This window comes from Pezoporus wallicus, unplaced genomic scaffold (genome assembly GCF_028554395.1).
Source record: "Pezoporus wallicus isolate ANWC-B61680 ecotype Strahan unplaced genomic scaffold, APGP_CSIRO_Pwel_v1 contig_3817, whole genome shotgun sequence".
NCBI lineage: Eukaryota > Metazoa > Chordata > Aves > Psittaciformes > Psittacidae > Pezoporus > Pezoporus wallicus.
In genome coordinates, this window is record NW_026635157.1 from 8,962,376 (window position 1) to 8,976,096 (window position 13,721).

A 13,721-nucleotide genomic window follows, 5' to 3' on the forward strand; every position below is an offset into this window, starting at 1 on the left:
AAGGCACGTATATTTCATGCTTCAAGGGAAGGTAAAGTTACCTCTGCTTTACAAACTACATAAAGTAATTCCCAAAGAAATTTTACAATAATATGGGCTCATATCACAGAAAATTATACCACTTGGCAGCTAAACTGGAGAACTAAGTCCGTGAATTGCCAACAGAACTCAAGGCACACATTTGGATATATGGAAAGCTTTGTGATTTCTAACAGAAAAGAGCCTGCACAGGCATCTGATGGGACCTATAAAGAGGCTTATCAGCTAGAAAGGAGTGTGTAAATTCTGAGGATCAGATGAAAGTTTTTGCCCTTTTTTTTTTTTTCAATAAAAACATTCAAAAGGAGCAGATAGAACAGACAGACCATCTGCAATGTAACCACATAAAAGACCCCTGGGCAAATCCAAACCCATTAGCAGAAGTGCTTGACAAATCTGCCAAAGAGCCAGATGCTGCTTAGGGTGGAGGCTCTTTTCTCTACTTGTCATCTGGATCCTCTGACTTGCGCTCCCAGAGGAGGACAACGACTGGTGCTCAGACCAAGCCATGTGTGGAGAGAGCTGAGGCACAGAATAACTCCCTGATAAAGCTACCTTAACATAGAGACCATGTCTGATACAAAAAGTAAAACAGTTTTAACATGCATGTGTGTGATGTGTGGCAGATGCAGATGTTAGAAAGCAAAAAGCAAACTTGCAATTAGTTTATTTGCATGTGGTCTCTTTTTATATGATTTTTTTTGTTGTTCATTCTATTCTTGTTTCCTACATTTTCTTTTTAGGGACCAATAAGTAGGATGGCAGAGGTGATTTTTGGCATGTTAAATACTAGCACAGCATATTAACTGCATGGTGTTAGTTTAAATGCTTATCAAGTACATATACTGATGATATTTAAAACATGTCTGAAGAAGTTGCAAAATACCTAGCCAAGAAATTTCACTTAAAAATATTTAAAAATTAACTGTACCAGTCTCAGAACAGGGGATTTGGATCTAAAGGGACAGTTTTTTTTAATGTCTGCATTCTTGTAGGAATCTATTCAAGTGGATTTGAAGTGCAAAGTAGGTAGAACCAAGTACTTTTACTATTCCAACTCACCAATGGTAAAATATATTTGGAGTATCCAAGAGGTCAAAGAAGCTGGAAGAGAGTGTGAATTAGCTCTCCTATGTACTGCTGTAATGTGATATGACAGAGCAAAAGATAGACCAACGAGGAAAGAAAGAAACAGAGCTCCTTCTCATTGTAATTACATGTGCTGCACTTGAAGAACCAACACTGTCATTTCATGGATCAAAATCCAGTTCAGAATTAGGACAAGACTCTAAGAAACTACTGGATTAAGTAAAAATACTTGCAGGTATAATCTTAGGTTATATCCTTTTACTCAAAACCAGTATTTACCCAAGACATTATTGAAGGCTAAAAAATATTAAATTCTGATTGCTACATTTATTAGTACAGAAATACATGCACTCCTTCTCTCTTTGAAATTCAGGAAGACTAGGTGCATACTAAAAAGTACCATGACTTAGCAGATCAACAGAAGTAGTCAAAATGTGGGAGGAAGTGTGTAGAAGGAGGAAGAACAGAGCAGGAAAGGGAAGTATAATGAATGCTTGTCTTTTAAAAGTCAGTCACTTGGACTTTGCCTACCCACTTTGCAATATACTCACTTCACACAGAAATTCATTTCAGGCAGCCCAGTGACTGCCAGACTGATATCTTGGAACTGCTGGCAATCCAAGAGCACTTTCTAATGAACGCTGGCTGGTCTATAATGCAGCATGAAGAACAGACATAAAAGTGAACTTACATGCAACTGGTTATAGCTCAGGCTTAATGTGCTCACACCAAGTTCTGACAGAAGCAGACTGTCACAGGCAGGTGGGGAGGACATTGCCCACCCACCTGCACTGGTATCTGATCCATCCAAAATAGATGAGTAACAACCAAGTGCATGCTAAGCCCTGGGACAGCTCCAGTCCTGATCCCTCCATACACCCGCAGCTCCAACTCGAGAAAGTGGATGGGGAAGAGTGACAATAGAATTGCAAATGGACTCAAAATTGCATTTAACTGCTGCTGTCAACATGTATGTTACATTCTGCCATCTGTTTATCAACTAGTAAAGACAGTAGAACATATATTGTCATAATTTCTGCCTGGTGCAAAAATAGCTGTAGTTGCCCAAGTTATGCTATGCAACAGCACCCATGTATAAAAGGAATAATAAAGGGGGTCAGAGATATGGATGGAAGAACTGCATCACGCACTGCTGTACCTGTGCTCCTAACCAGTTGTTCTGAAATACTGACTATTGGATTAGATTGATTATTTCAATGCGCTTTCAAGAATCTTTAATTATAATAGTCATGTTAAATTGCCTGTGTCCACTTTTGCTTACAGGTTGCCATTTCTTGTGGAAAGCTATTACTGTGAACAAGTTGGTTTTAGTGTGCTCCTTATACATGAAATTTTGGAAACCTTTGTTCTCTTCAGTTCTTCACTAGCCTCTTTTCTGGTTTTAGTAATTTGTGGTTCTCTTGGTACTGAACCACCATTAATACTTATTGATGCAGCTCCAGAGTTTTATTTTTGCAAGCTTTTCCCAGACCTTATAAAGTGCACTAACATGCATTTAGATTGAAAGGCACTCCTCATCCCATTGCCTATGATGTGAGGGTGTTTTCATGGCTGGGGCCTGCTGAATAACTTGCACCCTTAAGCAGGCCCAAAAATCACTTTGGAAATTCACAGGCTCAAAAAGGCACTTTGGAATTCACAATTATGTCAAAACTATTAATTATAAAAATATATGGGGTGGTTCCAGTCCTCCTCACAATTAGCCATAAACATTCACATAAGAAAACTTCCTTTCTCTGAAGAAAGACATGTGGAAGGCATGGACAGAGACAGGTACATAGCAATATCCTGGCAGATGCCACCTTTGTTCGTGTAATAGTAGTGGGTAAGCTGGTAATTACTCAAGACAATGGGAAATTTTCAGAGAGCTCAGTCTAGGATAGCAAAAGGGACTAGATTTATGTGTGCTGGTTACAGGATACCCTGGTTTAATCCATACTCTAAGAAATACATAATACTTGTACCAAGTGGAAAGGTTTTCATAACAGCTTAATGTTTTGGACGTTTACTTAAGATATTTAAGACATAAGGCTATATACAGTGAATAAGTATGTAAAATATCAACTACTTTTTAATGCCTATATCTTTGATTTGTTGAGTGAAAACTAGGAAAAAATAAGCAATCATTAAATATTTTAAGAGTAGAGGTGGTTTAAGCCATTATTCAATATGATTTTAATCATTTTCAAAATACACCTAAGCAAACAGGAATGCCAGCCTGTTTCTAATGGGATGCAAATAAAATAAATCCTTTAAATTTAAATTAATAGACTCCAGCAGGCACTTGCATATTATTTTGTATTATCTACTCTTTCTCATAAATAGGCCATATTCCCACCAACAGATAACATTAAACTGAGAACTGTTAGAGTAGCATGTTTTTCTCAGAGATCTTTATCTCATTTGCAGAAGCATTTGATTTTCTTCTATTTTTGAAATAGGCTTTAAATCATTAGTGGTGGTTGCTTCTTGCATCCCAATAGCACAAATCTATCCTAGAAAGGTCTTATCTTTCACAGTATGTGATGTTGGACAAAAAGACTATGTACAGACACTTAAGGGTAAATCCAAACACCCAAATTACTTCTACAAATACTTCTGTTAAAATCTTGCTTATCTAATTTTTTGTTTTGTTTGTTGTTTTTTTTAATAAGGTGATATAAACTTCCAAAAAGTGTTCAAAACTTCCTGGGTTTTGCTGCTTTCACTTATTTCAAAGTCTGACCCAACACTGATTCAGGTTAATGCAAATCTTAACACTGACATGATCTGGCTTCGGAACATACAGAGGAATTATTAATAATATAACAGAAAATATGTTACTCATGATGTTAACAAAAAACCCAGGAATTTGTAACAGACCTTAAGCATAAAAAATACATTAATTATATTGTTAAAGCCACAGGGATCTGTTAATATAAACCATTCAAATACTCCCCTATGATGTCATCAGTTACCATGTGTTTGTACTCTAAATAGGTTATTGTAATTTCTGTAAACATATCATATATATTTTTAGAACTCTTTGGGGGCTTGATCCAGAGCCAACAAAAACCAATGGGCAGACAGTGACCAGCTTCAATAGCCTTTGGTAATCAGAAGACTGAGTTTCTAAAGTTAACAAATGAGAACACCAGCATAGAGCAGGCAGAGAGATACCACAGAGCCAGCTCTAAAAATAGGAAGGACTTATGCTGCCTGAAAAGTACATGCCTGAAAATAAAACGTGGATAGCAAGGCAACATACTCTTTGTAGCAACTGTCGTGCAATTGTCGTGGATGCTGTATGTCATTCAGTTAGATGTATCTGCACAGTCATTTTACTATGTTATTCTGATTTGACTCCAACTGCCTACAAGTCATGCAGTCTAAGTAAGTGCACCAAACCCTTAATAAGTAGCAGATTTGTATAAAACATTCTCTCTCAGGCTAAGCCTGTGTGTCCCAGAATGCAGCCTTTATGAGAAATCTTACTCCACAATGTAGTTATTTTAATATTGGAAAATTGTGATTCCTTTTTTGCCAACCACTGTCCTGACTGAAAAGTCTGGGCATGATCCTGCCAAACATTTTCTCTTAGGTGAAGTGTTTTTAACTATAGTGGCCTCAGTGACATGAACGTTATACTATAACAAACATACTATCCCTCATGTTAACTGGATTTTATCTTGAAGTTTCCAGAATTACTGGTGGCAATCTTTCAATTTCAACTTTATTTACTCAGTCTTTTCATAGCAAAGTTGAAATACTAGCAGTTAGTCACAAAGTGTTTTTTCCTGGCTAGAGAAAAATATTTTTGCATATATTCCCTTCTGGAAATGAACAGTGTTGCAGAAAAGCGGAATCTGTAAAATCAGACTAAATGCTTCCATTCCACTCCAAATTCTCACACTGTGTAAGTAGCTGGTCTTCGTGTAATAAATCAGCAGTGCAACAGGTGATTTCTGGTGGAGTCTGCATGGTTGCTTAGGAGAAGAGGTACACAGTACGCTGGCTTCACAATCAACAGAAACATCACATAAACGGCATCTCAGAAGTGCCTACTTTACACATCTACTTCAGCATGAGATTAATCTCACCTTCAGAGTCTACATCAGAGTCCTCTCAATATCTCATTTCGTTAAATGAAGCCCATTTATCCACAGATTCTTTAGTGTGAGAAACATTGGAGCTACGCTACTCCTGACTCAGAAAATCATTTAAATTATCCTCTAGTCAAGATAAACTATGTATGGCTCACGGACAACAAACCCTTACCTTCTAAAAAATCTTTTTAAATGGGGATGAGAAACAAATGAGGGAGTGTAATGTGACAAAACAACACATGAAAGCTTGGTAGTCTGAGCTTCCCCATTTTTACTCCACAACTAATACTATGTTTTGTTTTTCTGTTATAAATGCTGTAGCCTTAATGACAATTTCTGTAGGTATTGCTTGCTTTTCTTGCTTGGCAGCTCAATTGTAAAGCTCCTCTTCACCACGTAACAACTACTTGTTTCTCTCTTGAACTGCAAATGAATGTGAAGGTAGTGCTGGTCTCACTCTCCTAGTATGGTATGGAGAACTGGTATGCAGAGGGTCAACTGTGTTCAAACTATCATGGGAAAGGCATGACAGCTTCATCACAGAATCTGTCAGATGCCAGTAAAGCTTGGGTTTGGATGGAGAAGTTACAATGTTAGATCTGGTAAATATAGATAATTACATGATACTAAAATAAAGCCAATACATGACTGAAAGAATCAAGTATTATTATCATCACCCTGAGATAAGACTGCAAAGGGTTTGTTGAGCGAATTAGTCAGTGAAAAAGAAATCTCAGGGGTATTTTACACAGTACAAACTGCTAAGAATTAGATAGTTTTGAAGATCTGCTGTCTAGCATAAGATGCAGAAGATACATGTTATTTTCCTTTCCATTTTTGTTAAACATACAGATGGCCATGGATCTCTGTTCAGTAGTGCACTCATGTAGTATTAGAGTAGCGCAGATACAGTAAGTATAGTGAACATTGCACTCACAACGGTGTCCCCAAATTGAAGAGAAAACAAACCATGGTCAAGTAACTGAATATGAAAACCGTGGTAGCTCTCACTGACATTTAATACCATTTATTTACTTGCGAATACGTTAATGACAGTAATTGTCTCTGGATATGTACACGCACTCTACATCCTGAATGAGATAAAACCATTGAAATGAGACCAGTGAGAGAATGTGAAAGTCTATTTCTCATTCAGAAGTTTTAAGAAAGACTTTTAAGATGAAGAAACAGAAATAGCAATTCATCTTTTAAATCTTACTATCCGGTGCACTTCTAAGCAGTGTGGGTGTGGAAGAAGAGGACAGCAATCATCTGATGAACAGCTGTAATCTACACTAAAAGCCTCATTGAAACCCATATTAAATTGAAATATTGGAGACTTTTTTAAACACATTAAAAAGTCCCTCTGTGCTCTTTCGGACAGCCTGTTTATCTGGCAACTGTGTCTGTACATATGATTCAGTACTTACCAGTGATCATCACCAGTGAGTATGTAGTTTAGTAATACACAGGAACTTTGTCTAGCTGGTACTAATGCAATAGCTATAATGGCTCTGAATACACTCTTCTTAAAGCATCTAATAAAGCATTAAAAGAGAGGATTTGCTGAAGAGTGGCTTGTTTTCTCTTTCTTTTGTTTTTAGAAATAATAAAGAAAAAGTATATAAAGGAAAAGACAAGACAGGAAGAATGGATACAGCTTGAGATAGTAGATCCACAGCTTTACAGCAAAAATTATTCAACCAGAATAGAGGGCTTACTCCGTAGGACCTGCTTTTAACTTACCAATACAAAGGCCCATTTCCTTTCTGTGAATACAAAAGTGATGTCTGTTTGGCACCACTATATATTTTCACAAGTTAGTCAGCTAATTTTCATCCCAAGCTTACAAAAAATATTTGTCAGAAATTTCAAGTTTTCCCTTTTTCCCCCATAGATATCATCTTCATAATATAAAGATTATGGTTTAAAGAGTGAAAGTATATGAAATGTATGGCCATTTTCCAGGAAAAAAAATGAAACTCTGTCTCAGCTGTCAGGAAAATCTTCTCATTCTTCTGCAGACTCTTCTATCCTGAGGGTAAATACGCCCCCTCTGCAGTCAGTGGACTTTGAAGAAGCAGCAGAAGACCATGCAAAATTTCAATTTGCAGGGACTTCCTCTCATTTCCCTCATTTCTCTCCTCCGTGTTTCATTTTATGGCCCAGAAATCCTGTATTTATTGTCAGATCTCAATTCCTGATGTGACTCTGGTCTTACAGCAGAGCCTCTGGCAGGCCTGGTGGGAAAGGGAAGGAGGATTTGGGGGTAGCAGACATGTACTTATGGAGCAGCCTGTTGTTGTAAAGAAAGATCCTGCCCTGGGATACATGGCTGAAGCGAACATGCTGTAGCTGTGTGTAAGCAGGAGTCTGGAACTTGGTATTTATCATTTTACTAGAATTCAGAATCACATATAATTCTAGTGTTTAACTCTTTTCCACATTAAGGGGGGGGAGGGAGAGGAGTGAGGCTATAAGTGTAGTTTGCAAATTTTCAGGTAACAAAAATTGGAATTAAAATGGCTTATTTAATTATCCATATAAAAAGGGAGCTCATTAATAACTGCAAACAAGGTAAATCTACTAGATTTCAGCAATTCTTGTACAACATTAAATTTCATGCTGGAGCCATTCAGCATGCTTGGAATTTCACAGAATCATAGAATCATAGAATAGTTAGAGTTGGAAAGGACCTTAAGATCATCTAGTTCCAACCCCCCTACCATGGGCAGGGACACCTCACACTAAACCATCTCACCCAAGGCTTCATCCAACCTGGCCTTGAACACTACCAGGGATGGAGCACTCACAACCTCACTGGGCAATCCATTCCAGTGCCTCACCACCCTAACAGGAAAGAATTTCCTCCTTATATCCAATCTAAACTTTCCCTGTTTAAATTTTAACCCGTTATCCCTTGTCCTGTCACTACAGTCCCTAATGAAGAGTCCCTCCCCAGCATCCCTATAGGCCCTCATTTGTACCATTTGAACCATTTGTACCATTTGAACATATATCCATCATACAATAAAATTAATAGCAATGTATGTTTATAGGCTCTGCACACAAGAATTTATCTTCCTAAACTCACTAGTGAATTTGATGTAGGGCCAGCATGCTGGACCACCACCAATGCATGTTGCCTGTCTCATCCAGACCTGCAGTAAGACAGCTGGCAAGTCCCAACTGTTTACTGCCTCTGCCTCACACACCATCAGGTCCAGGAAGGTGTAAGCATTTTGCATGACTGGAGGGCTATCCAGACTTGAGGGTGAATTTGATTTTTATTACAAAATTATGAAGAAAAAATGCCCTAATATTGACACAGGCACAAAACCACCAAGATTCAGTATAATACCACCATTTAGGGATAATAACTAAACACCTGGGAATAAAAGCACAACCAGTTCAAAGGGGTTTGGTAAATAACTCCCAAGAATGTTTGACAGAATTTGTAAGACAGAATCAATTCTGAATCAAAATTTGTGACAGAGATACTGAAAAGTTATGCATATTTCCTTTTGTGTTAACAATTCACCTATCCACCATGACTTCAATTAACTACGGTTCCCTCTCTGTGCAGTTTACCTGTCTGTTGATATAACCATTTTCTATAAATAAGAGCTGGCAAGGTTGATTTTTACTGCATGCATAGCTGGATACTTCCGGAACACATTTTTTGATATACTGCATAGACCAGTAAATACCCTTAAAAAGAAATTTACTAGTCACATCTGCAGTTTGAATGTTTCTTTCTAAAAGACAAACCAAGGCCAAGCAAGACAAAGAATCTGCTGATACACACATGTCACTCCAAGAATTCTCCTGACAAAGTTCCCACACCCAATTTAATTACTTCCCTACTGTAAAAACACTTTCCATCTGCATTTATTGTAATAGTTTCAAATCCAAAACCAACAGACTATAAAGCTAGCTAAATAAATGAATGATATTGGCCTTAGGTCCCAAGCCAGGAGCTATTCTGTAAGGCTGTGTGTCTCCAGCATTCATTTTTGTGCTGATGTTTCATTTTATGTGCAATGTTTTCACTTAAGCCTTGTTTAGAGAAGAATTACCTTGCTCCAGGCTCTCAAGTTTTGCGTGCCGCGCGGTGCCCTCTAGCGCCGCTCCAGACAACGCTCTGACAGGCATTACTCCGCAAAACTGAAGTCAAATCACAGATTCGGATCTGACTAAAAAACAATCCCATTGCAGGCTGTATGCACAGTACTGCACCGACTCAGTTCAGGAACATTAATTCCAACTGTATCTGACATAGCCTCAGACTGTGGCTGTGACGCTCAACATGAAAAGCATCTTTGCTTGAAAACACACCCTAAAAAAAAAAATAAACTACCAGATTTAGCATCCAGGTTGACTATTTGCAATCTGGGTTCCCTTTAGCACTCAGGAGGAAAAAAGTAACCTATTCCTCAGAGTTGGTATGAAGAATTTAACTACAGCTTATAATATCCACAAACTGACTATGAAAGAATTTGTAAAAGGATTTTCCTAACTAATTGTGATTGGGATTTCAGTGTTTCCTTAACACTTATAACTGGTAGAAGCCCATATGTCAGGATTCTGAATTTGAGAACATTCTATGAAACTCTATTTTCTCTTTTTCCCTTGTGGAGCTACTCTGAGAGGGCTTAGTTCAGTTATAACTATTATATATGATGTCTGATAATATCCCCTGCTTAAAAGGATAATGGAAAGGAGATGTTCAAAATAGTGTTTCTCACTTTGATATGTAAACATTTAGTGCTGGACTTGGCGGTCCTGGGATAACAGTTGGACTTTATGACCTTAAAGGTCTTTTCCAACCTAGTTGATTCTATGATTCTACGATATGCAGAAATAATGACAGTACATTGTATTCCGGGTCCTCAGGTTTGTTGCAATATCATACTCTGATGAAATTAGTCAAACTATGGACCCCATAATTTTTAAAGACCTGAGATAAACCAGTCTTATTTGCACAAGCAAGACATTTAAATCTATGCACATGCACAAGTGTTTTGCTAAATTAACATTCTCCATGTCATCAAAGTATTTGGAAAGAGCTTGCCCCTTATAAAAAATTTTAATCCAAAGCAGCAGCACAGCAGATACATTTTTTCATTTAGAAGTTATTAAACAAGGACTGACAGGCAAAATATGACTCCACTGAAGTCCAGGGCAAAACTGCTATTGACTTCACTGGAAGTGCACCTGGACATCAAATTTTGTATTCCCTTATATACACGTAGTTCTTAGAGAACTAAACGAAAGGCTGTGATAACAATTGACATAAGCTAACCAAAGAAATTCAGATGGTTCACAGCACAGCTCAAGCCATAGATACTATATTGGCCTTGGACATTGCAGGTGACACCCAGAGGGTCGTACTGCAACAGAGGCACAAATACATGGTGAAGGATGGGATTGGGAGGCAAACCTTGTATTACTTTGCATTTCTGAGCTTTAATCACAATGTTAGTGTGATGTCAGATTTGTTTTGGGGCTCTCCACTCACAGTTAAAGCATCTGAGTTTCAGTGAAACTGAAATAGGTCTTCTAAACAAAAGCAAGATGAAGACAGACAAAAAGCATTGCAAACCACTGGAAACTGAAGAAAGTAATATGTTGTAGCTCAATATCTTACTAATTAACAGCCAGATGTATCCTTAATGGCAAATCTAAACTAATTACTACTTCACCTGCTCAACTTTATCCATGCACATATATATATGTGGAAAACAGGGAAGGTAAATCCATTTCCTTTTACCAATGTACATGAAATTAAGAAAGACCATGTTTGTAAAGTTTCTTTTTAATGTATGGCCTTGTCCCAACTTACGAACATAGAGGCATGTTTTTATAAGTGAAAACTAAGAAGTTTTGATAAAGTTGGATTTGCCCCCATAAAGACTGAATTGCTGACACTGAAAATAAACTACATTATCCATAAACTTCAAGACTCAGGTATGCAGAAAAGGGATAAAAAAAGAAAGCGAGATTTGATTACACAGATTTCCCTACACTATTTAATAGTTTGTGTTTTTTTTTTAAATGAGAGTGACAATTCAGTGCTATGGCACCAGCCAAACTTCGAAAACCTAGATGATAGCCCTCACCTTTAACTGGGAAAAAGGGGGGGAAAAACCCTTTCCAGAGTGAAATCAATTAAAATTGATCCATCCATCCATCCTTCATAAAATATGTCTCTCATGCTCTTGCTGCTATGGAGCTGCAGCAGAGTTCTGCCTCGCGACCTGCCACCACGCTGCAGTGAGTCAGTGTTTGCCCTCTTGTACCATACCTGGGTTTCTGTGGCTCTGAAGCATCTGACTCTGTACACGGTTTCTTTACCTGCAAAAGCAAATGAGTGCCAGTTACTTTCACTTGAAACACAACTTCCTTGCTCACAGTTCACGCACTTACAGCGCTTAAAGTAGATCCAGCTCTGTTCACCATGATCTCTATAAAATACTTCCCACATTTTAGAGCAGCAGTATGCAGTACTAAACAGTGTGTTTCATTATTATCCCGTGAACAGCTGCCAACTACACTTCCCCAGGCTCCATTAGTATGTAAAATGTTCGGCTAAAATAGCTTGGGAGTAGTCTAACTGGGAACAAAGAAACCAAAGAATCAGGTTCCCCACTTCGAAACGAGAAAGCCATACTGTTCTCAGCTCAGTGAAGAAATGTTTTCCCAATTGATAAAGCTTCTGTTTCCTGCTAAAGCTCACAATAATAAACACCAGATTCTGGGTCAAAGCGCAACATTAGCTAAATAAGTCATACGTTAATTTTCATTTTGTGAATCTGCTAACTGTACGTTAACTGTATTTTCCTATTGCATCAATGAACACATACACCCATTTTCACCCATAATTCCAATATATCATTTCATAAAAGGTATTTCAACTCCCAATTTAATCTTTACAATACATTGCTGTAGGCTAATTAAAGCTGGAAAAAAATCCAACACTTTCAAATAAAAAGAGAAAAATGTCCTCTTGCAGACTAGGTATCTCCTTGGGATCTTCAAGGTATCCCGCAAAAATTTAATTGTACCCTTTGGAAATATATATTTCTTGTACTTTCAGCAGAGAAAAAAACACTTTCCTCAATTGCGCGCTAATGCAGAATCCAGGGCTGTGTGGGAGATTTCAAAACTCCATTGTTTAAAGCTACCTAGAAACATCCTAGTCACTCAGACTCCCTTGATGTGACTGACACAATATAAAGAACATTCCCATATTCTTTTTAAGTGTCCAATGACAATTTTTGTTAATACTTTTCATCATGACTTCTATGTCATTTTGCTACTTTAAAAGCATTTCAAACAAAAAAATTGCAACTGTAACTCACTTCTATTGAAGTCATTTGCAAAGCACTCACCAACTCCAACAGAAAAAGAATTAGGCTAATGCTAAGTATTTTCCCTAAATACTTCAGCTGAATGCCATGCAGCACAACTCATAGATGTCTGAGTACAAGCATGGTTCAACAGATGGTCATTTTCGTTGTTCACTTGCAATCTAGATACTGAAAAAAACACAGAACCATAGAATGGTTTGGGCTGGAAGGGACATTAAAGATCATCTAGTTCCAACCTCCCTGTAACAGACAGGGATGAGTGTGCAAGATCACCCTTTGTAAATTATATATACATATATATATATATACGCAAGGTCCTACACCTGGGTCGGAGCAATCTCAGGCACAGATACAGGTTGGGCAGAGAAGAGATTCAGAGCAGGCCTGAGGAGAAGGACTTGGGGGTGTTGGTTGATGAGAAAATGAATATGAGACGGCTTCAGTGTGCGCTCACAGCCCAGAAAGCCAACCATATCCTGGGCTACATCAAAAGGAGCGTGACCAGCAGGTCAAAGGAGGTGATCCTGCCCCTCTACTCTGCACTTGTGAGACCTCACCTGGAGTACTGTGTGCAGTTCTGGTGTCCTCAACATAAAAAGGACATGGAACTGTTGGAACAAGTCCAGAGAAGGGCCACGAGGATGATAAGGGGACTGGAGCACCTCCCATATGAAGACAGGCTGAGGAAGTTGGGGCTGTTCAGCCTGGAGAAGAGAAGGCTGCGTGGAGACCTCATAGCAGCCTTCCAGTATCTGAAGGGGGCCTACAAACATGCTGGAGAGGGACTCTTCATTAGAGACTGTAGTGATAGGACAAGGGGTAATGGGTCAAAACTTAAACAGGGGAAGTTTAGATTGGATATAAGAAGGAAATTCTTTCCTGTTAGGGTGGTGAGGCACTGGAATGGGTTGCCCAGTGAGGTTGTGAATGCTCCATCCCTGGCAGTGTTCAAGACCAGGTTGGACGAGGCCTTGGGTGATATGATTTAGCGTAAGGTGTCCCTGCCCACAGCAGGGGGATTGGAACTAGATGATCTTAAGGTCCTTTCCAACCCTAAGGATTCTATGATTCTATGATTCTATATAATATATATGTAAATTACACTTAAACCTTT

General features: G+C 38.3%; 1 protein-coding gene across 16 annotated transcripts in view; it reads right to left on the bottom strand.

Annotated features, from left to right (window-relative positions):
• EYA4 (EYA transcriptional coactivator and phosphatase 4) overlaps positions 1-13,721 on the bottom strand; it is a 150,564-nt gene that overhangs the window by 64,435 nt on the left and 72,408 nt on the right. For all 16 annotated transcript variants that reach the window (XR_008972041.1, XR_008972042.1, XM_057408116.1 and 13 more), the window contains exon 3: positions 11,542-11,591. Coding sequence is in view for 14 of the 16 variants with exons in the window: in XM_057408116.1 (XP_057264099.1) it covers positions 11,542-11,591 (50 nt within the window). In the remaining 2 variants the exon portion in view is untranslated. The remainder of the gene's footprint in view (positions 1-11,541; positions 11,592-13,721) is intronic.